The sequence below is a fragment of the Paramisgurnus dabryanus genome, chromosome 5 (genome assembly GCF_030506205.2).
Source record: "Paramisgurnus dabryanus chromosome 5, PD_genome_1.1, whole genome shotgun sequence".
Lineage (NCBI taxonomy): Eukaryota > Metazoa > Chordata > Actinopteri > Cypriniformes > Cobitidae > Paramisgurnus > Paramisgurnus dabryanus.
In genome coordinates this window covers 6,306,964-6,325,918 of record NC_133341.1, presented here as the reverse complement: position 1 = coordinate 6,325,918, position 18,955 = coordinate 6,306,964, and the positions used below count along the sequence as shown (strand labels likewise).

Sequence of the window (18,955 nt, the reverse complement as noted above, 5' to 3'; positions counted from 1 at the left end):
CAGAGATTGTCCTTATAATTAGAGCACATGTCTTTATCTCAACCTTTGTCCTTCGCACAGCATGGTGACCCTACAATCAGCAGCTGCTTTTCTCCCGTTCATCTCAATCTAGCCTCCAGCTTTCTCTCTTCTTGCCGAGCTTACCTTCATGCTCCGCTCTAACGCATCTCATGTGGCTTAGGGAGTTGAGTGAGCAGCACAAGGCCTTGGAAATGATATTGCACTTTGAGCTTAGATGTTCCTGAACATCTGGAGTAAAAGACACTAGAAGCTATGCAGAGGTTGAGAAAGAAATCATAGCGGAGCCTGAGGCAATAAGTGAAGAGCGCATGGAACATTTTGCTCCTTGCGCTCTTCAATTCCCCCCCAGAAAGAGTAGCGAGTGCTGCAGGGTACAGATGAATCTGTAGGAGGAAGCGTGTAAAGGGAGGCCAAAAGCAGAGGAGATTCTATTTACTTTAGTTTTCCATTCAGCTCTCATGACCTGACAAAACCCTCAAGCTCTGCTGCCTATTTTATGGCTCTACAACCGGCAATGCTTATATTTCCCCCACAACTTATCTGACAGGAAATACTGGAAAGTGAAAATGATGAAGGTTTGTAAAGCCATAGGATAATTCCTCTTGCATATACAGAATGTATAGCTGCATGAGATAAACAAAATAAAAAGTAAAGTGAAAGACATCTTTGGGATCCATGACAGTAGGACTGTAATGTTTGCAGGAACACACTTGGCAGGCTGATGTGTACTGTACACATGTAATCTATGCCTTGCTGTTAATGAGGACATATTTGTTTTTAATGAGTATGTGGGCACATTGATAGAGACAAGGACAGCAGCTATTGAATAGCAAAACAACAGGGGATAAAATTGAGATCAGCGTAGAATACAAGCCCAGTGGGAATCACACGTTCATAAACCTACTGACACACGCTTTTCGCTCAAAGAAAGAAGGTTTGCACATGGAGGAACTATGCAAAATTGTGGATGATATCAAAAGACGCAGTTGTAGACTCACACTGCCAAATAAGACCCCACTGGAACGTCTCAGACACACACCCCTCAACCTTAGCTCCTCTAAGCTAAAATGCATTGTTCAGTAACTTATTCTTTGAGAAACAAGTCAAAGTACAAAGATGCTTCCTTTATACAAAAGAATCCGCTTTGTGCATTCGAAGCTTTGCGATCTTAAGCCAAAGCCTCTTTCCATCAGTCAACTCACAGCTGCACCTGGAGGGTTCAAAGACCCCGCTGCAACATCCCCGCTCTTGCCTTATGTTAAAACCTTGATTTGCTCCATCTAATGCACCTTTGAGAGCATGCACCTGGTACAAACTGCATTTTGCACTTAAATAATCAGTTCATTTGTACTGATTTAGGGCCGGTCTGAGGCCAGATGACCTGATCAAGTTTTTGAGGACATGGTCTCACTTAAAGTAAGTCTAGCTGCACTACTTTTTGCCAAATTTAAGAAAGCCATTTACTAGGACATGCCACCTAAAGAAAGTACATAGTAAAAAGTTTATTTTAACAGCATGTATGAAATGTGTGATGGATGCACGCAGAAGATAAAGTGTCTGGGCAAGTAGATTGAAAAGCTCTCTCATGACACTCTTTAACACCATCTATATTAAGAGTGCATACTGTAAACGTTGCAAGTGCTATCTTTGACGTTGTTCTCACTTTTGTCACGGTCTTGCCCATCATATGATTAGAAGTCTTTTTGCATTACTCATGCATTATATTAAATCATTAAGGTATCACCAACACTGTAGAATTATTATAATTCTAAGTAACAACAAAAGTCTGGATGATTTTATCCTCATCTGAGAGTCGACACAGAGAGCCGGGGTTGTTAGGCCCAGATGAAAAAGGTTGAATTAAAAATATTGTGTGGCTATTTGCCATTGCCAATACCTTTCCTTGCAGTGGGGGTTTAGATGGCCTCCATGCCTCTGTGCTAAATTTACTCACTGTACAATTAATTATGGCTTGTTTAAGAAAGAGGAGAGGTGCCACCACAGAATCTCAGTACATAATTTTAGCACATCCCAAGTAGCGGAGGTTTAGTGTAGGGTTTGGATTTAATGGGACTTTGATATTAGACACTATTTCATTATACAGACCATTGGTTCTGACCTTCTTTTGCTATACAAGCTATGTTGTGTGGCCAAGATGACCTTTTCACACAAACTTGGCAAGGTTACAGGTCTAGATTAGATCCTTAAGCTAAAGGGTATTGAAAGATAACAGAATAGTAGTGAACAAAAAAAGTTCTGTGTGTAAAACTGTAAAAGGACAATTGGTCTTCTTTAAATGTCTCTTAAGGATGCTAAATCTGTGGCAGAAGTTCACGCATACTTTATACAGATTTTTTTTCACTCGGTTGGGACTTAAGAGGTTCAGAAAGCAGAAAAGATTTATACCCAATTATATCTGCAATCCAGGAAGAAACATATCAGAGGGAAAGTGTATGTATGTGCCACAAAAGAAATCAATAAAATTTTATTTTGTGGGCTTGCAGGGCTACCATCACTATGTCCATATCTGAGACCAAAAATAAATAAAACATTAATGAATTAGACAAAACACGTATTTTAATATCCATGCAATCTTGAAATTCCTTCTATTTTCACCTGAACCAAGTAAGAAAATCAAAACATCAAATCAAGTCCAACACATTTTTATATGTTTGTCATTAGAAGAAAAGAACACTGCTGTACAATACTTCTAGTTTGTGCTCCAATTACTTTTTTACAATTATTTAATTAGTGCAGGGGTTCCCAAACGTTTTTCCTGCGCACCCCCTTCTATGTCCCAACTGGGTTGGCGTACCCCCAATCCCCACCTTAAAAAAAAAAGCTAAAAATATTTGTTTTTAAAGACTCTTGTTTAATCATGCGCAAATAACCAGGGGCCGGTTGCAACAGCTGGACGTGAAGAAGTTGGGTGTAAGTCCTACGTCAAGCTTAGCTACGTCTGACATTGTGAAAAATATTAACGCGTGTTGCACCATCTGAAACTACGACCAGATGCAGCTACGGTCAGCGTAGATGATGCGCACCCCCGTTTATGCGTTTAACCACTGTGATATTTAGATGCTATTCGAGTTTACTATGGTAAAAAACGTACACTTACTGCCGTCAGCTAATAGATGATATGTGAGAGTTTCCTCATAATTACCAGTGCGCTCTCCTTCTAGATGCGTGCGTAACGTGCAGACCCATCATTCATGAAAGTCTTTACTGTTCGCACAAAAGGTGTATAATAGTTTGCAGATTCATTATAACAGCTCAAGTTTAAAACAAAATTAAATGAAAGCTTTTAATAAGTTCTCTACAGTGTCTTTGTAAGTATTTATGTCACGCCCAGGGGCTGGCTACTATTAGGCTAAGCCACGCCCCTTTCCAACTTCCACCTCGAGGAGGTCCCCAAAGCCAACCCAATGACCAGACAACAACGGGTACAGGTAAGTGTAAAACAAGACTTTATTGAGTTAAATAATTAAAATGAACTTGGGAATTGGGGAAAGGGCAATTAAAACTTGTACTCTCGGCTCTGCCCTCCAGGTAGGCCGCGGCCAGGAAGAGTAACAAGAAATGGGGGGGAACAACAGGGGTCCGAGACACTGCGGGCCGGGGATGTAGAACTCGGGCTCCTGCCTGGTCTTGTCTACCCATGGCGCCCTCCTTTTCCTCCTGGAGGCAGAAATGAAACAAGATGAGTGTTTAGCTGGTTGTATTCTTCTGCGTACCTTTCTCTCCTTACGGAGTTTTTCCTCCGCACGTGCTCTGGGGGTTACAACAATGTTCCTTTGTCTCACGGTTATCTCCTTTTCTTGTAGGCTGCTGAAAAACACCGGGGGTCAGCCACTACCAGCAGTGAAGGACCTCTCCTTGCCTTCGCCTGGAGTACGGTCGGGTAAGTATAGATTCCGTTCCTCTTTCTTCTCTCTCTTTCCACAGGCAGCAGCTGGGACACAAGAGGCACAGTTACTTGGACTTGGTTTACTCTCACCTCTCTGCTGGACACAGCGTACAGTAAGCACGGGTTTCACACAGTTCCTTTTCGTGTCGCTCACTCTCTTTCTCTCTCTCTTTCCACAGGCAGCAGCTGGGACACAAGAGGCACAGTTACTTGGACTTGGTTTACTCTCACCTCTCTGCTGGACACAGCGTACAGTAAGCACGGGTTTCACACAGTTCCTTTTCGTGTCGCTCACTCTCTTTCTCTCTCTCTTTCCACAGGCAGCAGCTGGGACACAGAGGCACAGTTACTTGGACTTGGCTTACTCTCACCTCTCTGCTGGACACAGCGTACAGTAAGTACGGGTTTCACACAGTTCCTTTTCGTGTCATTCACTCTCTCCCTCTTCCTCCACAGGCAGCAGCTGGGGCACAAGAGGCACAATTACTTGGACTTGGTTTACTCTCACCTCTCTGCTGGACACAGCGTACAGTAAGTACGGTTTCACACAGTTCCTTTTCGTGTCGTTCACTCTCTTTCTCTCTGCTGGACACAACGTACAGTAAGTACGGGTTTCACACAGTTTCTTTTTGTGTCATTCACTCTCTCCCTCTTCCTCCACAGGCAGCAGCTGGGGCACAAGAGGCACAATTACTTGGACTTGGTTTACTCTCACCTCTCTGCTGGACACAGCGTACAGTAAGTACGGGTTTCACACAGTTCCTTTTCGTGGCGTTCCACTCGTTCCAACTTTGCACAGCACGTTCTTTGTTCCTAACAAATAGATCCCGGAATATCTTAATTTTGGTTACACAGGGTGGCGGACTCACGACACTGATGTCTTCGATACGTCAGCTGGAGTAAATGGTTCCCATATGGCGTCGGGGACAGACCCTCTCGACAAGCTCGGTGTTTGCGGAGAGGGGGAAACGTCGTACTGTCTCACCGGGCCGAGCCCTGCCCTCTCCTCACCCTCCTCAGGCGATCGAACACCGGACAGGGGCGCCCTTTTGACGAGACCTCGGGACAGACGGGATTTCCTACCCCTCACTCTCTCTCTTCTGCAACGGTAAGTATCACACAGATGACAATCCACACACTAGTGACTCGTAATCGTACTCACACAACCGTACTACTCCAGCGCTTCACCGCTGTAAGGTAGGCACCACCCACTGGTCCAATGGCGGTCTCCAGAGGCGTGGCGGAGGATTCTCGCGCGTTTCAGTCTTTCCTTTCACATTGGATAATAAGATATGGATTTATACATTTCTTCATTTAGATTATTAATCTCTTATCTGACTCCAATTAAATAAGACATAATTAATATTTATGTGGATTGTTATTTATTAATAGTATAATTTGAATGGATGTTTGTTTATTTATTCTGATAAAGCTCTGGTATTACACTCGTTCATTCGGTTCTCACAGTCGCACATGATCCTAGTATGGGCCTCATAATTAATATACTGGTCAACGGTCATAAGCGAATCAGTGTTGGTCGCTGCCAGAGGTTGGACTATACGCTTAAGCGGCCGCTTTCTGCGTGCTCAACTTTAAACATACTTTATTTAGTCCCCTTAGAGGTGACACTTAATTATTACAATTATTATTTCTAATCAAGATTAATGAATAGAATAACATTGAAATAAACAGAGGTTGAGGCTGACCCTATTTAGAGTAATCAGAAATGTTACTCTAAACGGAAACACAGCCTCCACGCTTCTAAGTACACTTAAACTAACGCCAATTGCTATTCGTATCTCACAAATCCTCAGCTGATGTATTATTCACTATCTAACTGGGTTTGGGCCGATCCTAGCCTGATTTCAGTCCTTACGGTAACTACGGATACAACGATATTACTTGCAGTGTCAACATTTACCGAGCAACACAGAATAAATCAAACTTAACAATTTATTAACCAGGTAAGAAAATCACAATTCAAAGCCAATTCACAGTTCAAATAAAATGTAACACAAATACAAACCAATAGTATTTACATCAAACAGGAAATATAAAAACCTTTCATACCTGGTAAAGACGACACACAGTAAATTGTGCGGGATATCTGGTTACAGATTCCCAGAAATGTTTTTCAGCTCTCCTTATATACCCAGATAGAATAAACATTATGTAAACATTATTTATCAATGGAAGTTTGCAGTGATTGGTTCTTACAGACCTATGGGAGGCACCTCGTCCTGGATACATTTGTAGTGGGGTGTACGCCCCTTGGATAGAGTTAAGTTTTCTTACTCTATTAAACCTTTTACTATTTGTTTTATTGATGTGAGAATGAGACCTGTGTACCAGTCGCGATAAAACCTTTGTAATGAAATGAAACATGAATATTTTCCACAGTTATTTACATTTGATATGACCTTTCTTACACATAATCATCTGGTGTGCTGTAAACTGTCCTGTGTTGAGGAGGTAACAAGGAAAGGAGGGGTAGAGGGGTCAGACATTTGTCTGCAGGTCCATCATTTGTATGGAGATGTGGTGTTTGAAAATCAAGTGTAACTCTCCAGGGAGTCTCCTGTAATCGATATACAGTTCTGGTTCCCGAGAGGGGTGTTTTGGGGGTCTTGGTCCCCTGCCGTGAGTCCCGGAGGAAAGTTGTTGTGTTGCAAAAGTTCTCTTTTGATGTCCTTGCTGCCTCGGGCACCTACAGGGCACACACACTGCACTCTCGGGCATCCATGCTGTGTTCCCAGGAAGGGCTGACCTTTTGGTCAAGATCAATCAAAATTCTTACAGTATTTCCCCGCTTGGCCCCGCGGGCGAATTGTAATAGGGTACCTGCGGGGTCAGACAAAGCAAAGTTTTTTTTTTTTTTTTTTTTTTTTTTTTTTTTTTTTTTTTTTTTTTAGAGTCTTTGGAACACAGGTATCTGCAGTGGGCTGAGGGCAAGGGCAGCGTGTGTGGATTCCTGTGTAGATTGGACGAGATGCCTGAAGTAACAACACTGGAAAATGGTGAAGGTGAAGATCAGGGCACTGCCAATGGCACACCCCCGGAACACCCAGTCCCACCAGGTGTATGTGTACTGTGCCGACCGAGTGGATGAACTGGATAACAGTTGTGCAGTCTTCCGTGCCAGGTTAATCTCAACCTGCGCTTGGTTGAGGTGGTATTCAGTTTGCAGGATCAGTCTTTGTGTTAGCTCCATCGTGTCAACCACAGCTTGGGTACTTTGTTCATAGAAAGTGTCATCCCACCATGGTGAGGTCTCTGTGTCCAGTGGCACTCTTCCTAAAATGTTGACTTGACCCATCGAAAAGTCCTCTGTCACTTCCAAGCAAAACGAGTGATTAGCAGAGCAGGCCAGTCCTCCGTAGGTAAAAGAGTTCATCTCACTGACCACGCACCACTGTGAATGTGACACCTGGATAACATCATAGTAACCATGCAGTGACTGAACATTTATAAGTTTGGTGTCATTGGGGGAGAAAGGTTGCAAGGTGTTACATGTACAGATAACATAATTGTGTGTTTCATGACAACATGTGCGACTGGTAAACAAGGTCTCATTACCCTTTTGTGTCATGTATCCAGTGAGGTGATCCCATTTAATTACCTGATCCTTCACTACCACGCCCATAGAGCGTATGGTAGTGGAATTTGGAAAAACCTGATCTGGGTGTATCAAAGGAAAACTGACGAAAAACCCAATGCATCCATTACATTCATTTCCTGTAAACATCATTATGGTGGATAGTAGTTCAGAATACCTTACATTTTTCATTTTTTCTGATTCATACCACCTATGTAGATCTAAGATCTCTATGAGGTCATTTAAAACATGTCTAGGTGTCTTGTACAGACGAAGATCTAGGATTTCTTGTCTAGCAGCAGTGAATAGATCTTGTGCATATGTCCTACAGGCTAAGTCACGTTCGATGGTACGGGTCTGATTGAATAATGTGTGGCTGATCGCAAGAAGCGCCTGCGCTTCGGATCGAACCGCTTTTATGATATTTTCATTGCTATTTGTGATATGCTGAAAACCAGTGGCTACCTGGTTTGCCAACCATGTTGAGTATTGTGATTGTTTGGTTATTTTGTAGTTGTTGGCAATGGAATTAATGGAGCCAAAGAGACCCGCTATGTTTCCGAGCAGGTCTCGTTTCGAGCGTGCAGGTGAGATTTGCACGGCAAGTCTGTTTTTGTAATCAGAAATTAAATCATCGATTCGTGACTGTAGCCATGCATATGTCTTGTCATTTTTATCACAGTGATTAACATAAGCAGATAAAATGTTAGAAATATTGTATGATACATGTGTCATCACTAGATTTACATCATGAAATAATGTCTTGTTAACATTCCCTTTTATCAGTCCACCAGGAGGAATAGGATATAGTTTCGGACATTTCTTTGGTTTGCTATATCCACAGGTGGTTAAATTAAAACAATGATTCTTTATCCATGTGCAATTCTGTGGCCCAGTGTAATTATCTGGGTCGTCGACACATTTTCCCACGCAATACATGCCTTCTCTCTGGCTAGTCCAGACAAAGGCTTCAGGTTGATTGTTATCAGGTACATATGAAGTTATATCGAATTTGTATTCGGTATAACTCATATGCGTAGTGTTGATTGTCTCAGTGTGTGTGCACCTATATGTTGCAGGTTCTAAATTTTTGGTTAAATAACAAATTTTTGGATCTAATCCATTGTTGATTTTTTCATAGAGAGTGCGCATGCTCCCAATTTTTGCTCCTGGCTCTGCTTTAAGTTGATACCAGGCTGTTATGTTGTGGAAAAATGTGGGTGCCGGTGTGTCACCTGAAATGTTTACTATAGGGAGATGGTCGGAGCCTACTTTACAGCAAATTTTTGATGCGCAATTTGGTTCCGGTACTACTCCGGGAGGCCATGTGACTAGTTTTCTGGTTGAAAGTGTACTGAAAAATGTGGATGACCTCTTTGTGTATTTCCATACCCATCTCCCGCATTCCAGTGTGTGTGTGAGTGAAACCCTTTGACCCAGCTTGATGCAAGCGGGTCCAGAAACTTTCCTCTCGTCCGGTCTCCATGGGATTGCAGCAGTCAACCTAGGAGATGAAACAGAGAGAAATGTTAATAATTATTGATTAGCGGAACCTTTGAAGATTTTGCACTGGGACATGTGGTACCATTTCAACTTCCCCTTGACACTTATTGCCACACAGCTATTGCATATAGCTTTTATCTCATGTGGTCCATGCCATCTTGGTGTGAATGGACCCTGTTTTACAAACACCCGTATCATGATCATATCACCCTCGGTAAATTTGATCTCAGAGGTTGGGTTAAATTGTGCATCATTCATAAGGTCCGACTGTTGCTGTTTTAAAGCGGTCTGTGTTTGTAACACTGCCAGTCTTTGCTGTAGTTGTGTTAGCACAGTCTGTTGTTTTGCAAGCACCAGGGGTCCCAGATCTGCTGGGGAGATTTCTGGGTCTATGGGTAGTTTCATGACTCTGCCTGTCATGAGTTCAAACGGGCTGATGCCTGTTGCTTTGGATGGGGTTGCTCGCAAAACTGTCAGAACTGTTGGCAGTGCATCAGTCCACCTGTTTTGATGTTGCATTATTTGTTTTGAGATGCTTTCTTTAATCGAGCGATTTGCGCGCTCTACCATACCTGAGCTTTGCGGCCTGTATGGAACATGAAATCTTTGTTTGATATGTAGCATTTCACATATTTGTTTCATTACCTGACCTGTGAAGTGTGTTCCTTGGTCAGACTCAATCTGGGTTGGTGTTCCCCAAATTGGGAGGATTTGATTTGCCATTACTCGTGCCACCGTGCGTGCGCTGTTGTCCCGAGTTGGGATCGCGTCCACCCACTTTGAAAATTTATCAATTATGACGAGACAATAGCGATATCCCCCTTTGGCAGTGGGTAATGGGCCAATAAAATCTAGCTGTAAAAATTCCCATGGCCCTTTGGGTGGTTCTGGGCGACACAGTTTTGTACGTCCAGTTCTACCCTGGTTGATGGTGGCACATACGAGGCATGTGTCACACCATCTCTCAATGTCTGATGCCATTTTTGGCCACCAGAAGTTTTTCTGTATCAGCTGTTGTGTTTTGGTAGCTGATACATGTGCATAATCATGGTACAATTTGATCACTGGTTTCTGGAGGGCCTCTGGAATTATGTATTTCCCATCTCTGAGAACCATACCTTCTACGATGCTGATTGATTGATCCTGCTGCAGTTGCGGTACAAGCTCTCCGTCTGACAATCATAACTCTTGCTGGTATTGTTTTAAGTCAATGGGAGCAACCTGTATCGCACTCACAGAAGGGGCAATCAGCTCGTCAGGCTGCCATTCATTCCCTTTAATGGCTGCAAGTTTTGCAAGTTTGTCAACGATGTTGTTATTTTTCTCGTGCTCGTCTGTGCTTTTAGCGATGTGCGCGCGAACTTTGATGACTGAGATTGGAGAGTTGTGCGTTTTGATTGCTTGCCAAATTGCGGTGATTGTGTCAAAATGTTTTATTGGCGTTCCGGCGGATGTGAGAAACTTTCTTAATTGCCATTGGGCCATATAATCGTGCACTATGCCGTATGTATACCTGCTATCGGTGTACACACAGATTGGTTCTGGGTGCGCTTTTATGGCTTCAAGTAATGCAATTAGTTCGGCTTCTTGTGCGGATTTGTTTGCTGGTAGTTTTATCAACAATTGTTCTGAATCTGAGTTGAGGGGGTGGGGGGTCCACACGGCACATCCTGTACGGAAATTGCCATCATGCCAATATCTGGATCCATCAATGTATACTGGCGTTTGATTATCAAATTGTATATCATGAACTGGACTTTGTGTTTCATGTTTTGTTTGGCATGTGTGTGGATGGCCCTCCATCTCCCCCAAGAGATGTGGTAAAATTCTTGTGTTTACCATGGAAATGTTGCGAGCTTGGATGTCTGCCAACCATCGTGCCAGTCTTTGCGACGATACTCCTTTGATTCGGCCCTGCAACAGCATTTGCACTGGCGTGTGCATTGTGTGCACAACAACAGATTGAAAACCAACAATGGGTTCTGTTGTTGTCAACATCCAATGGACCGCAAGAACATGTTGTGTACATGGGTCGAATCCCTGTTCGACTGGAGATTTCTTACGGCTATAGTATGCGATCGGGCGCAACTTTCCCCCATGATCTTGCGCAAGCACTCCACTCAGAGTATTTTCATGTGCATCAACCTGTATATGAAACGGCTTTGATGGGTTGGGCAAACCCAGAGCGGGCGCGGCGCACAGGTGTTGTTTTAAATCTGTAAAAGCCTGTTCGTGTACTTCTGCCCATTCGAGGACATCAGACGGTTTTGATTTTCCCTTTGAGAGGTCGTATAGCGGAGCAGCTATATTTGCAAAATCAGGGATGAAATCTCTTAAGTAATTTGCAGTACCCAAGACTTTCTGCAGAGAGTTCAGCGTGTGCGGACGAGGTAGTTCAGCGACGCATTTACGTCTGTCATCTGTCAATGCCTTGTGGCTTTGGGTGATTGTATAACCTAGGTATTGAACTTCTTTTTGTGCAATTTGGGCTTTTTCTTTGTTCAATTTAAAACCAGCTTTACCTAGTGTTAACAGTACTTCATCGACGAGTTGTAAGTGCTCATCGAATGAGTTTTCGGTTGCAATTAATATGTCATCGACATAGTGCATTACATTACCGGTTCCTATTACAGGTTTTAGCGCGTCCTCTAAGGCTCGATGAAAGATCGATGGCGAGTTGTGCAACCCCTGAGGCACGCGGCGCCAGGTATATTGTATTTGGTTTACCGTGAAGGCCAATTTCCATTGGTCTTCACGTCTGACCTTGATGGACCAGAAGCCATTCTTTATATCAAGTACAGTAAACCACGACGCTCTGTTAGAGATTTGTGTCAACAAGGTCGAGGGGTTTGCAACGATAGGTGTAGCTTTAGGTAAAACTTTGTTAAGACGTTGGTAGTCAATACAAAGACGCCATTTACCATTTGGTTTTGGAACGGGCAGACACGGAGAGTTTGTGGTCGAGCTACATCGTCTGACTATACCTCTGGTTTCAAGCTGCTGGACTATTTCATGCACTGCTGTTTCAGCCTCAGGTTTGATGCGGTATTGTCTTTGTGGGGGAGGTGGCTCTCCTTCAATACACACAACAAAGTCAATAAGGCCACAGTCATGTTCATGATCAGCCCAAACAGTGCTGTGTTTGTCAATCAACTGTTGAATGGGATCTGTAGTGGAAATGGACATAATTCTAACCACGTTGCGTGGTGGACATTTTTTCACCGTCTTGTTAGTTTGAATTTCAATCTGTTTTTCAAAACAATGAATGACAAATCCATGTTTTTTCATGATGTCCATTCCCAGTACAGTTCCCTCACTGTTGTTTGGCAAGTACCAGAAAGGTTCTTCAATTATGGCTATGCCTAAATCGAGTCGAGCGGGTTTGGTTTGTGTTGCTATCATTAGCGTGTCACCGATGCCTTTAATGTGTATGGTTTCGTCTGTTAATGGCAATCGAATGTTTGTACATGAGCATGCTGCGCCGGTGTCAATAAGTACGTCAGCTAATTGGCCTCCTAAATTAGCTCTTATTTTGATCCGGTTGCCGCTCTTAACTATGCTTCCTATAGCAATGGAGGCCACGCACCCCTATGGGAAACTGTATTTCTCTGGCGCTGAACTCGCAACGATCGCTCCGTTCTGTGAATCATTTTGTTTTTTCAATGCGGCGAGGAGTGTGTTAACCAGCTCCGCAGTTTTGTCAGAGGGATCGGTTTGGTTTTGCATTCGCTGTCTGTCCCCATTTCTTTTAAAGCAGTCTTTTGTGTAGTGATTGTTTTTTTTGCAAAAGTTACAAAATTTTTGTTGGGATTTCGGGTATGGTTTTTCTTTTCCCTGTCCTTCTGCTGTCCATTGTGCAGACGCAACGGCGCGAGTTTTATTTTTCCATCTATTTTCTATTTTTGTGCCCCAGTCTACTAGCGCTCTGAATGTGTTCTCTGCTGGATCCACGCCATTTAACAGCGCTTTTTGGATCGGGAGGCCAGCGTGACTTTTTATCATTTGTAACAATACTTCACTATCACGACTCGCGTCTTCGAAACCAGAATGCTCTTTATATGTTACCCATACTCGCTCTGCGTATGTTTCAAACATTTCGTTGGGTGCTTGTTTTATGTCTATAATTCTCTCCCAGTCTACGTAGGTTGGCCCTCTTAAGCTTATCATTGCCGCTTTTAACCGTTCATAAATTGCATCATCGGTTTCGCCATTTTTCCTCTTTATTATGTCTCCGGATTTCATTTCAGCGGTCAATTTTGGTTTCATTTCCTCAGGAATGGTGAGGAGTGCTATTTGCCACACGTCTCGGACTTCTAGTCCGTACACCGTCGCTTGTAACATTAAAGTTTCCCAATACGGCTGAAACGGGCCTTTGCGAGGCATCATCCCTACGACCTGTTTGTGTCGTGAGCATTCTTCGCATGTTAATGGACGACTAATGGTTGTAATCTCGTCGTCTGTGTTTGTTATGGTTTTTAGTACGGCCACTTTGACTGAATCTTGCTGAACATCGTTCGATTTCGCTCTCGTTCTCATTGGGCTAATTTGATTAGCACCCTCAGGCTCTTGCATTGGGGCTCGTCTACGAGCATCTCTCTGCGTTTTTGCCTCTAACACGGCTATATCATCTTCATCGCTATCGCTTTTTGTTCCGGCGTCTAGCATCTCGTTTATGGCTGCTTGTTTAATGGCAGCTACGGGGACACCCGAATGATCGCAGCAATCTTCAAGCGCGGATATGTAATTGTTACCGTTTTTGAGTTTCTTTTGAAATTCGTCAATCTTTTTAGCCATCGTCTCGCTTTGTCTTGCCCAATTTTGTTTTTCATACGCAAACGAGTCGACCTGAGCTCGTAGCCTTTTTAGTTCGTCTGAACGTGAATTTTCAATCTCTTTTATGCTTGCGATTGTTCGCTCGGTTTTGGTTATGGTTTTCAAATCGTTGCGACGCAACAGGTAAACAATAGCGAGGGGAGTCTTTTTGTATTTGGATTTCGTTTCCAGTTTACGGCCCTCGACAGAATACCAGGATACGATTTCATTATTGCTCCATGTGAGAATTAGTCCCTTCTCTTTTAACAGAACAAGGGTGTTTTTCAGTTTTAGCGCGGCGGTTTCCATGATTTCCTCCTCTACACTGCTTCTATAATGTCCCTGTGAGTCCATGTTTCCTCTAATTCTTATACCCCACCGGATTTCTACGGTCTCCGGTCTAACAATGGGCGTACCGGCCCGTTCTACAAGAAATGGTGTCTAAATTGGGTGTGCAAAACTTTCCCTCAACACTTCTAATAGGCAAAAAGGAACGAACTTACCACAGCAGCTGTAGACCGTGTAGAAGGAGATCAAACCTCATATCTTCTGTGTGAATCCAGAACTGAATAGTCGCGTCGGAAAGACGTCACTCGCCTGTGCAGGTAGAGAGATCACGTCCGGGGTCACCAACTTGTAAGGTAGGCACCACCCACTGGTCCAATGGCGGTCTCCAGAGGCGTGGCGGAGGATTCTCGCGCGTTTCAGTCTTTCCTTTCACATTGGATAATAAGATATGGATTTATACATTTCTTCATTTAGATTATTAATCTCTTATCTGACTCCAATTAAATAAGACATAATTAATATTTATGTGGATTGTTATTTATTAATAGTATAATTTGAATGGATGTTTGTTTATTTATTCTGATAAAGCTCTGGTATTACACTCGTTCATTCGGTTCTCACAGTCGCACATGATCCTAGTATGGGCCTCATAATTAATATACTGGTCAACGGTCATAAGCGAATCAGTGTTGGTCGCTGCCAGAGGTTGGACTATACGCTTAAGCGGCCGCTTTCTGCGTGCTCAACTTTAAACATACTTTATTTAGTCCCCTTAGAGGTGACACTTAATTATTACAATTATTATTTCTAATCAAGATTAATGAATAGAATAACATTGAAATAAACAGAGGTTGAGGCTGACCCTATTTAGAGTAATCAGAAATGTTACTCTAAACGGAAACACAGCCTCCACGCTTCTAAGTACACTTAAACTAACGCCAATTGCTATTCGTATCTCACAAATCCTCAGCTGATGTATTATTCACTATCTAACTGGGTTTGGGCCGATCCTAGCCTGATTTCAGTCCTTACGGTAACTACGGATACAACGATATTACTTGCAGTGTCAACATTTACCGAGCAACACAGAATAAATCAAACTTAACAATTTATTAACCAGGTAAGAAAATCACAATTCAAAGCCAATTCACAGTTCAAATAAAATGTAACACAAATACAAACCAATAGTATTTACATCAAACAGGAAATATAAAAACCTTTCATACCTGGTAAAGACGACACACAGTAAATTGTGCGGGATATCTGGTTACAGATTCCCAGAAATGTTTTTCAGCTCTCCTTATATACCCAGATAGAATAAACATTATGTAAACATTATTTATCAATGGAAGTTTGCAGTGATTGGTTCTTACAGACCTATGGGAGGCACCTCGTCCTGGATACATTTGTAGTGGGGTGTACGCCCCTTGGATAGAGTTAAGTTTTCTTACTCTATTAAACCTTTTACTATTTGTTTTATTGATGTGAGAATGAGACCTGTGTACCAGTCGCGATAAAACCTTTGTAATGAAATGAAACATGAATATTTTCCACAGTTATTTACATTTGATATGACCTTTCTTACACATAATCATCTGGTGTGCTGTAAACTGTCCTGTGTTGAGGAGGTAACAAGGAAAGGAGGGGTAGAGGGGTCAGACATTTGTCTGCAGGTCCATCATTTGTATGGAGATGTGGTGTTTGAAAATCAAGTGTAACTCTCCAGGGAGTCTCCTGTAATCGATATACAGTTCTGGTTCCCGAGAGGGGTGTTTTGGGGGTCTTGGTCCCCTGCCGTGAGTCCCGGAGGAAAGTTGTTGTGTTGCAAAAGTTCTCTTTTGATGTCCTTGCTGCCTCGGGCACCTACAGGGCACACACACTGCACTCTCGGGCATCCATGCTGTGTTCCCAGGAAGGGCTGACCTTTTGGTCAAGATCAATCAAAATTCTTACACCGCCACTCCTAGACCTACTCCGATGTCAAGGACCAGGATCGTTCTGGGCACCACACTGTTACTCTCCACCTGGGGCGTACTCACAACATATATTTAGTAACCACACTGAGACCGACAGCCTCTTCGTTCTCCCTCGACGAGGCGTACGAAGGCGGGGGTTTTATCTGACAAGACACACAGCAATACAAAGCAATACACAGCACCACGTCAAAGTGAAAGTTCCACAGCACAAAGACTCACAATCCAGTGTACACTTAGGATGCCCGCCTTTCTCCACTTCGCCGGGACCTGTTCGGCGATGGTTAATACGGCCCAGTCGGTAGATGCGTTGCCGTGGCTAGCCCCAGCCAATGTTCCTTAGGCTCACCCACCACGCTAATTTAGGGGTAGGGCCGTCCTCCTTCACTCGGAGATGATCGCTATCACAACAGGTTATTTACACAATGCGTCTTCAGCTCAGTGCTTATTACTCACGGATGCTGTAAACCTTGGGTCCAACTGTCCTCTGTTCTAATTCACACAGCGATCGCCTCGGTCACACAACGCAGGGCGTCTCTTCCCCTATCAGGGTTACACACCAATGTCATGCATCTCAATATTCTCCATGTAGATATACACTCACGCTATCTCTGCTTCCCCTTCGTTGCTGCGTTTCAGTTTCCAATGTTTTCGTTCTTTCTTCAACCCTTAAGGTTTACAAAGTCCACACAGTCATATAAGCTCCAGCCCGAGAGAGAGATAAACAGCCCACAGCCAACGTACCAGAGGATGCAAACGCAGCGCTTCAACACTGCACACAACAACACCCAAACTGTGATTTTAGCTGTTCTTAAATACTGCCTTGTTTAGCGTGTCCTCCAATCATCGACCGCTCCTGTTAACTAGACACAGCTGCGCTCGATTTGTTGATTTTCCCCCTCGCGGTGCTACCGGAAGTCTGGTGTTCCTCTTTTCCGGCCCGGTTGGAAACCTTCCGGGCGGAACCAAACTTCCCTACCTTTGGTTCCGCCCCTGAAAAGATTGTCACCTTGTGACATCTATGTATTTTATTATATAATTAATTGGCGGTCTCTTTACCATGCATGAAAACACATTGCTCGCGTATCCTGTGCATTAGACTTGCCCATGTCTCGTCACATTTTATTATTTCTATTTTTGCCATAAAAAAGCCTCTCTCTCTCTTGGTCCCTCTCCTCCTTTGTGACTAACAACTTTATCATAAGACGTCCCACACTTGACAGTTTCCCTGATTTCAGCCAGTTAAGCATATTTATAATAAATATGGAATGAATGAAACGAGTTGGCACGCATAGCGGCTGCAGTGCATAACAGAAGAGCAGTGCGTAGAAAAAGACAGCAGCTGTCTTCTACGTTTCTATTAAAAAACGAATTAATTATAGTTTTTTATTTAAAATAAAAGCAGCTCGCACTACACTTTGGGAATCCCTGCTGTAGTGCCAGAAGGCTGCTGGGATTTTTTTGTCTGCTGTAAATGCCACTGGGCTCACGTATTCCCACGACAGACCAGGAACAACAGGATTACATTTTAAAAACAAAGCTAACACTGCATGTTTTGTACTGTATTACTTAACATAGCAGATCTTATCGATTACAAGAGCTTGCATGAATGTTTGTCTTTGGAATGCAAATACTGTGAACATGGACATGAAATGCCATTTTTTATTTTTTTTAAATATAATGACATTAATTAACCTTGTATTTAGTATATCCAGCTGCATATAACTGTTAATTATCAGATGCTTAGGTGTATAGTAATGTTTACTGTTGGTAATGAAAACAGTGGACGTTATACATTTACTAGCAGAAGAAAGTGAGAAACTGGTATTATTTGATGCTGGAAAAAGAAAAGAGAGGCAGACAAGGGTGTAAGTGAAGGCCTCGGGTGAAGGGTGGCTGGGAGGTGCCATGATCCAAACTCATTTCGAAACATCATAACTTCTTAAGTCAGCATTTCAAATCAGACCGTGTCCTTGCTTATTTAATGCACCATTTTGCAAAGTGATAAATTTATGAATTCGACATACATCCTCTTGGCTATAGATAGGGAGCACAGCATATGGAAAAGAGAAGCGAGGAGGATTTAAGAGCATTTCGCAGTGTCAAACATTTAAACCCACAGGGGTCCACAGCACAATTAGACCAGGGTGAAGAGGGGATCTTAAGAGGAACAGCCTAATTTTTCGTATACAGTAACGCAGTTATCTGTCGCGGGTGATCCGTTTAAACGGTTTGTTTCCAGGGATAAAAGACGTATGAAGGAAATAAACTTAGTTCTGGCTTAATCTCCAAATCCTTGGTGGTCATGGAAGATGATCCCAATTTGCTTCTGAGCAGCACTGTCAGATCTCACAATAATAAATAATTGAAGACTTTAAGCACCAATTATGTTTGATTAATGTTGAAGAATTTGGACTGTGCTCTATTGCTGTCTGATACAAGTTTTCCTAATCAGCTGCATCTGATGAAGTCTGTAGCCCACGCTACAGAGGAAGATCCTTTTTTCACATTATTCGTGTTAATTAAACAATTGTGTCATCGGATGATTAGTAAATGTACCTATGTTTCTGTCCTCTTCTTCAAGGTTGCTATCTGCACACTTACTGAGTAATATAGTGGCTTCATTAAAACAATCCGATCTGACTCCAAAATCTAATTTACAATATATGTTTAATACATTTTGCCATTCAATTATTGTAATGTAGCCTTACATGAACCTTTGCTATGGTAACGTAAAGCAACCTCTACATTAAAAAGCATTCTGTTTTAAGCAATGTTCAGATTTGGCCAGCAGTGAACAAGTAGCCTGTGGTTGTTACATATTGACGTTTATGAACAGGTTTTCCCTGGTGACCC

General features: G+C 42.8%; 1 protein-coding gene across 1 annotated transcript; it reads right to left on the bottom strand.

The window, feature by feature from the left end:
• Window positions 1-5,863: 5,863 nt before the first annotated feature.
• LOC135744727 (uncharacterized) lies at window positions 5,864-10,115 on the bottom strand. The gene has a single exon (XM_065263041.2). It carries the CDS (start codon window positions 8,673-8,675, stop codon window positions 6,837-6,839), a length of 1,839 nt encoding a protein of 612 aa, XP_065119113.1. The 5' UTR covers window positions 8,676-10,115; the 3' UTR covers window positions 5,864-6,836.
• Window positions 10,116-18,955: the final 8,840 nt, after the last annotated feature.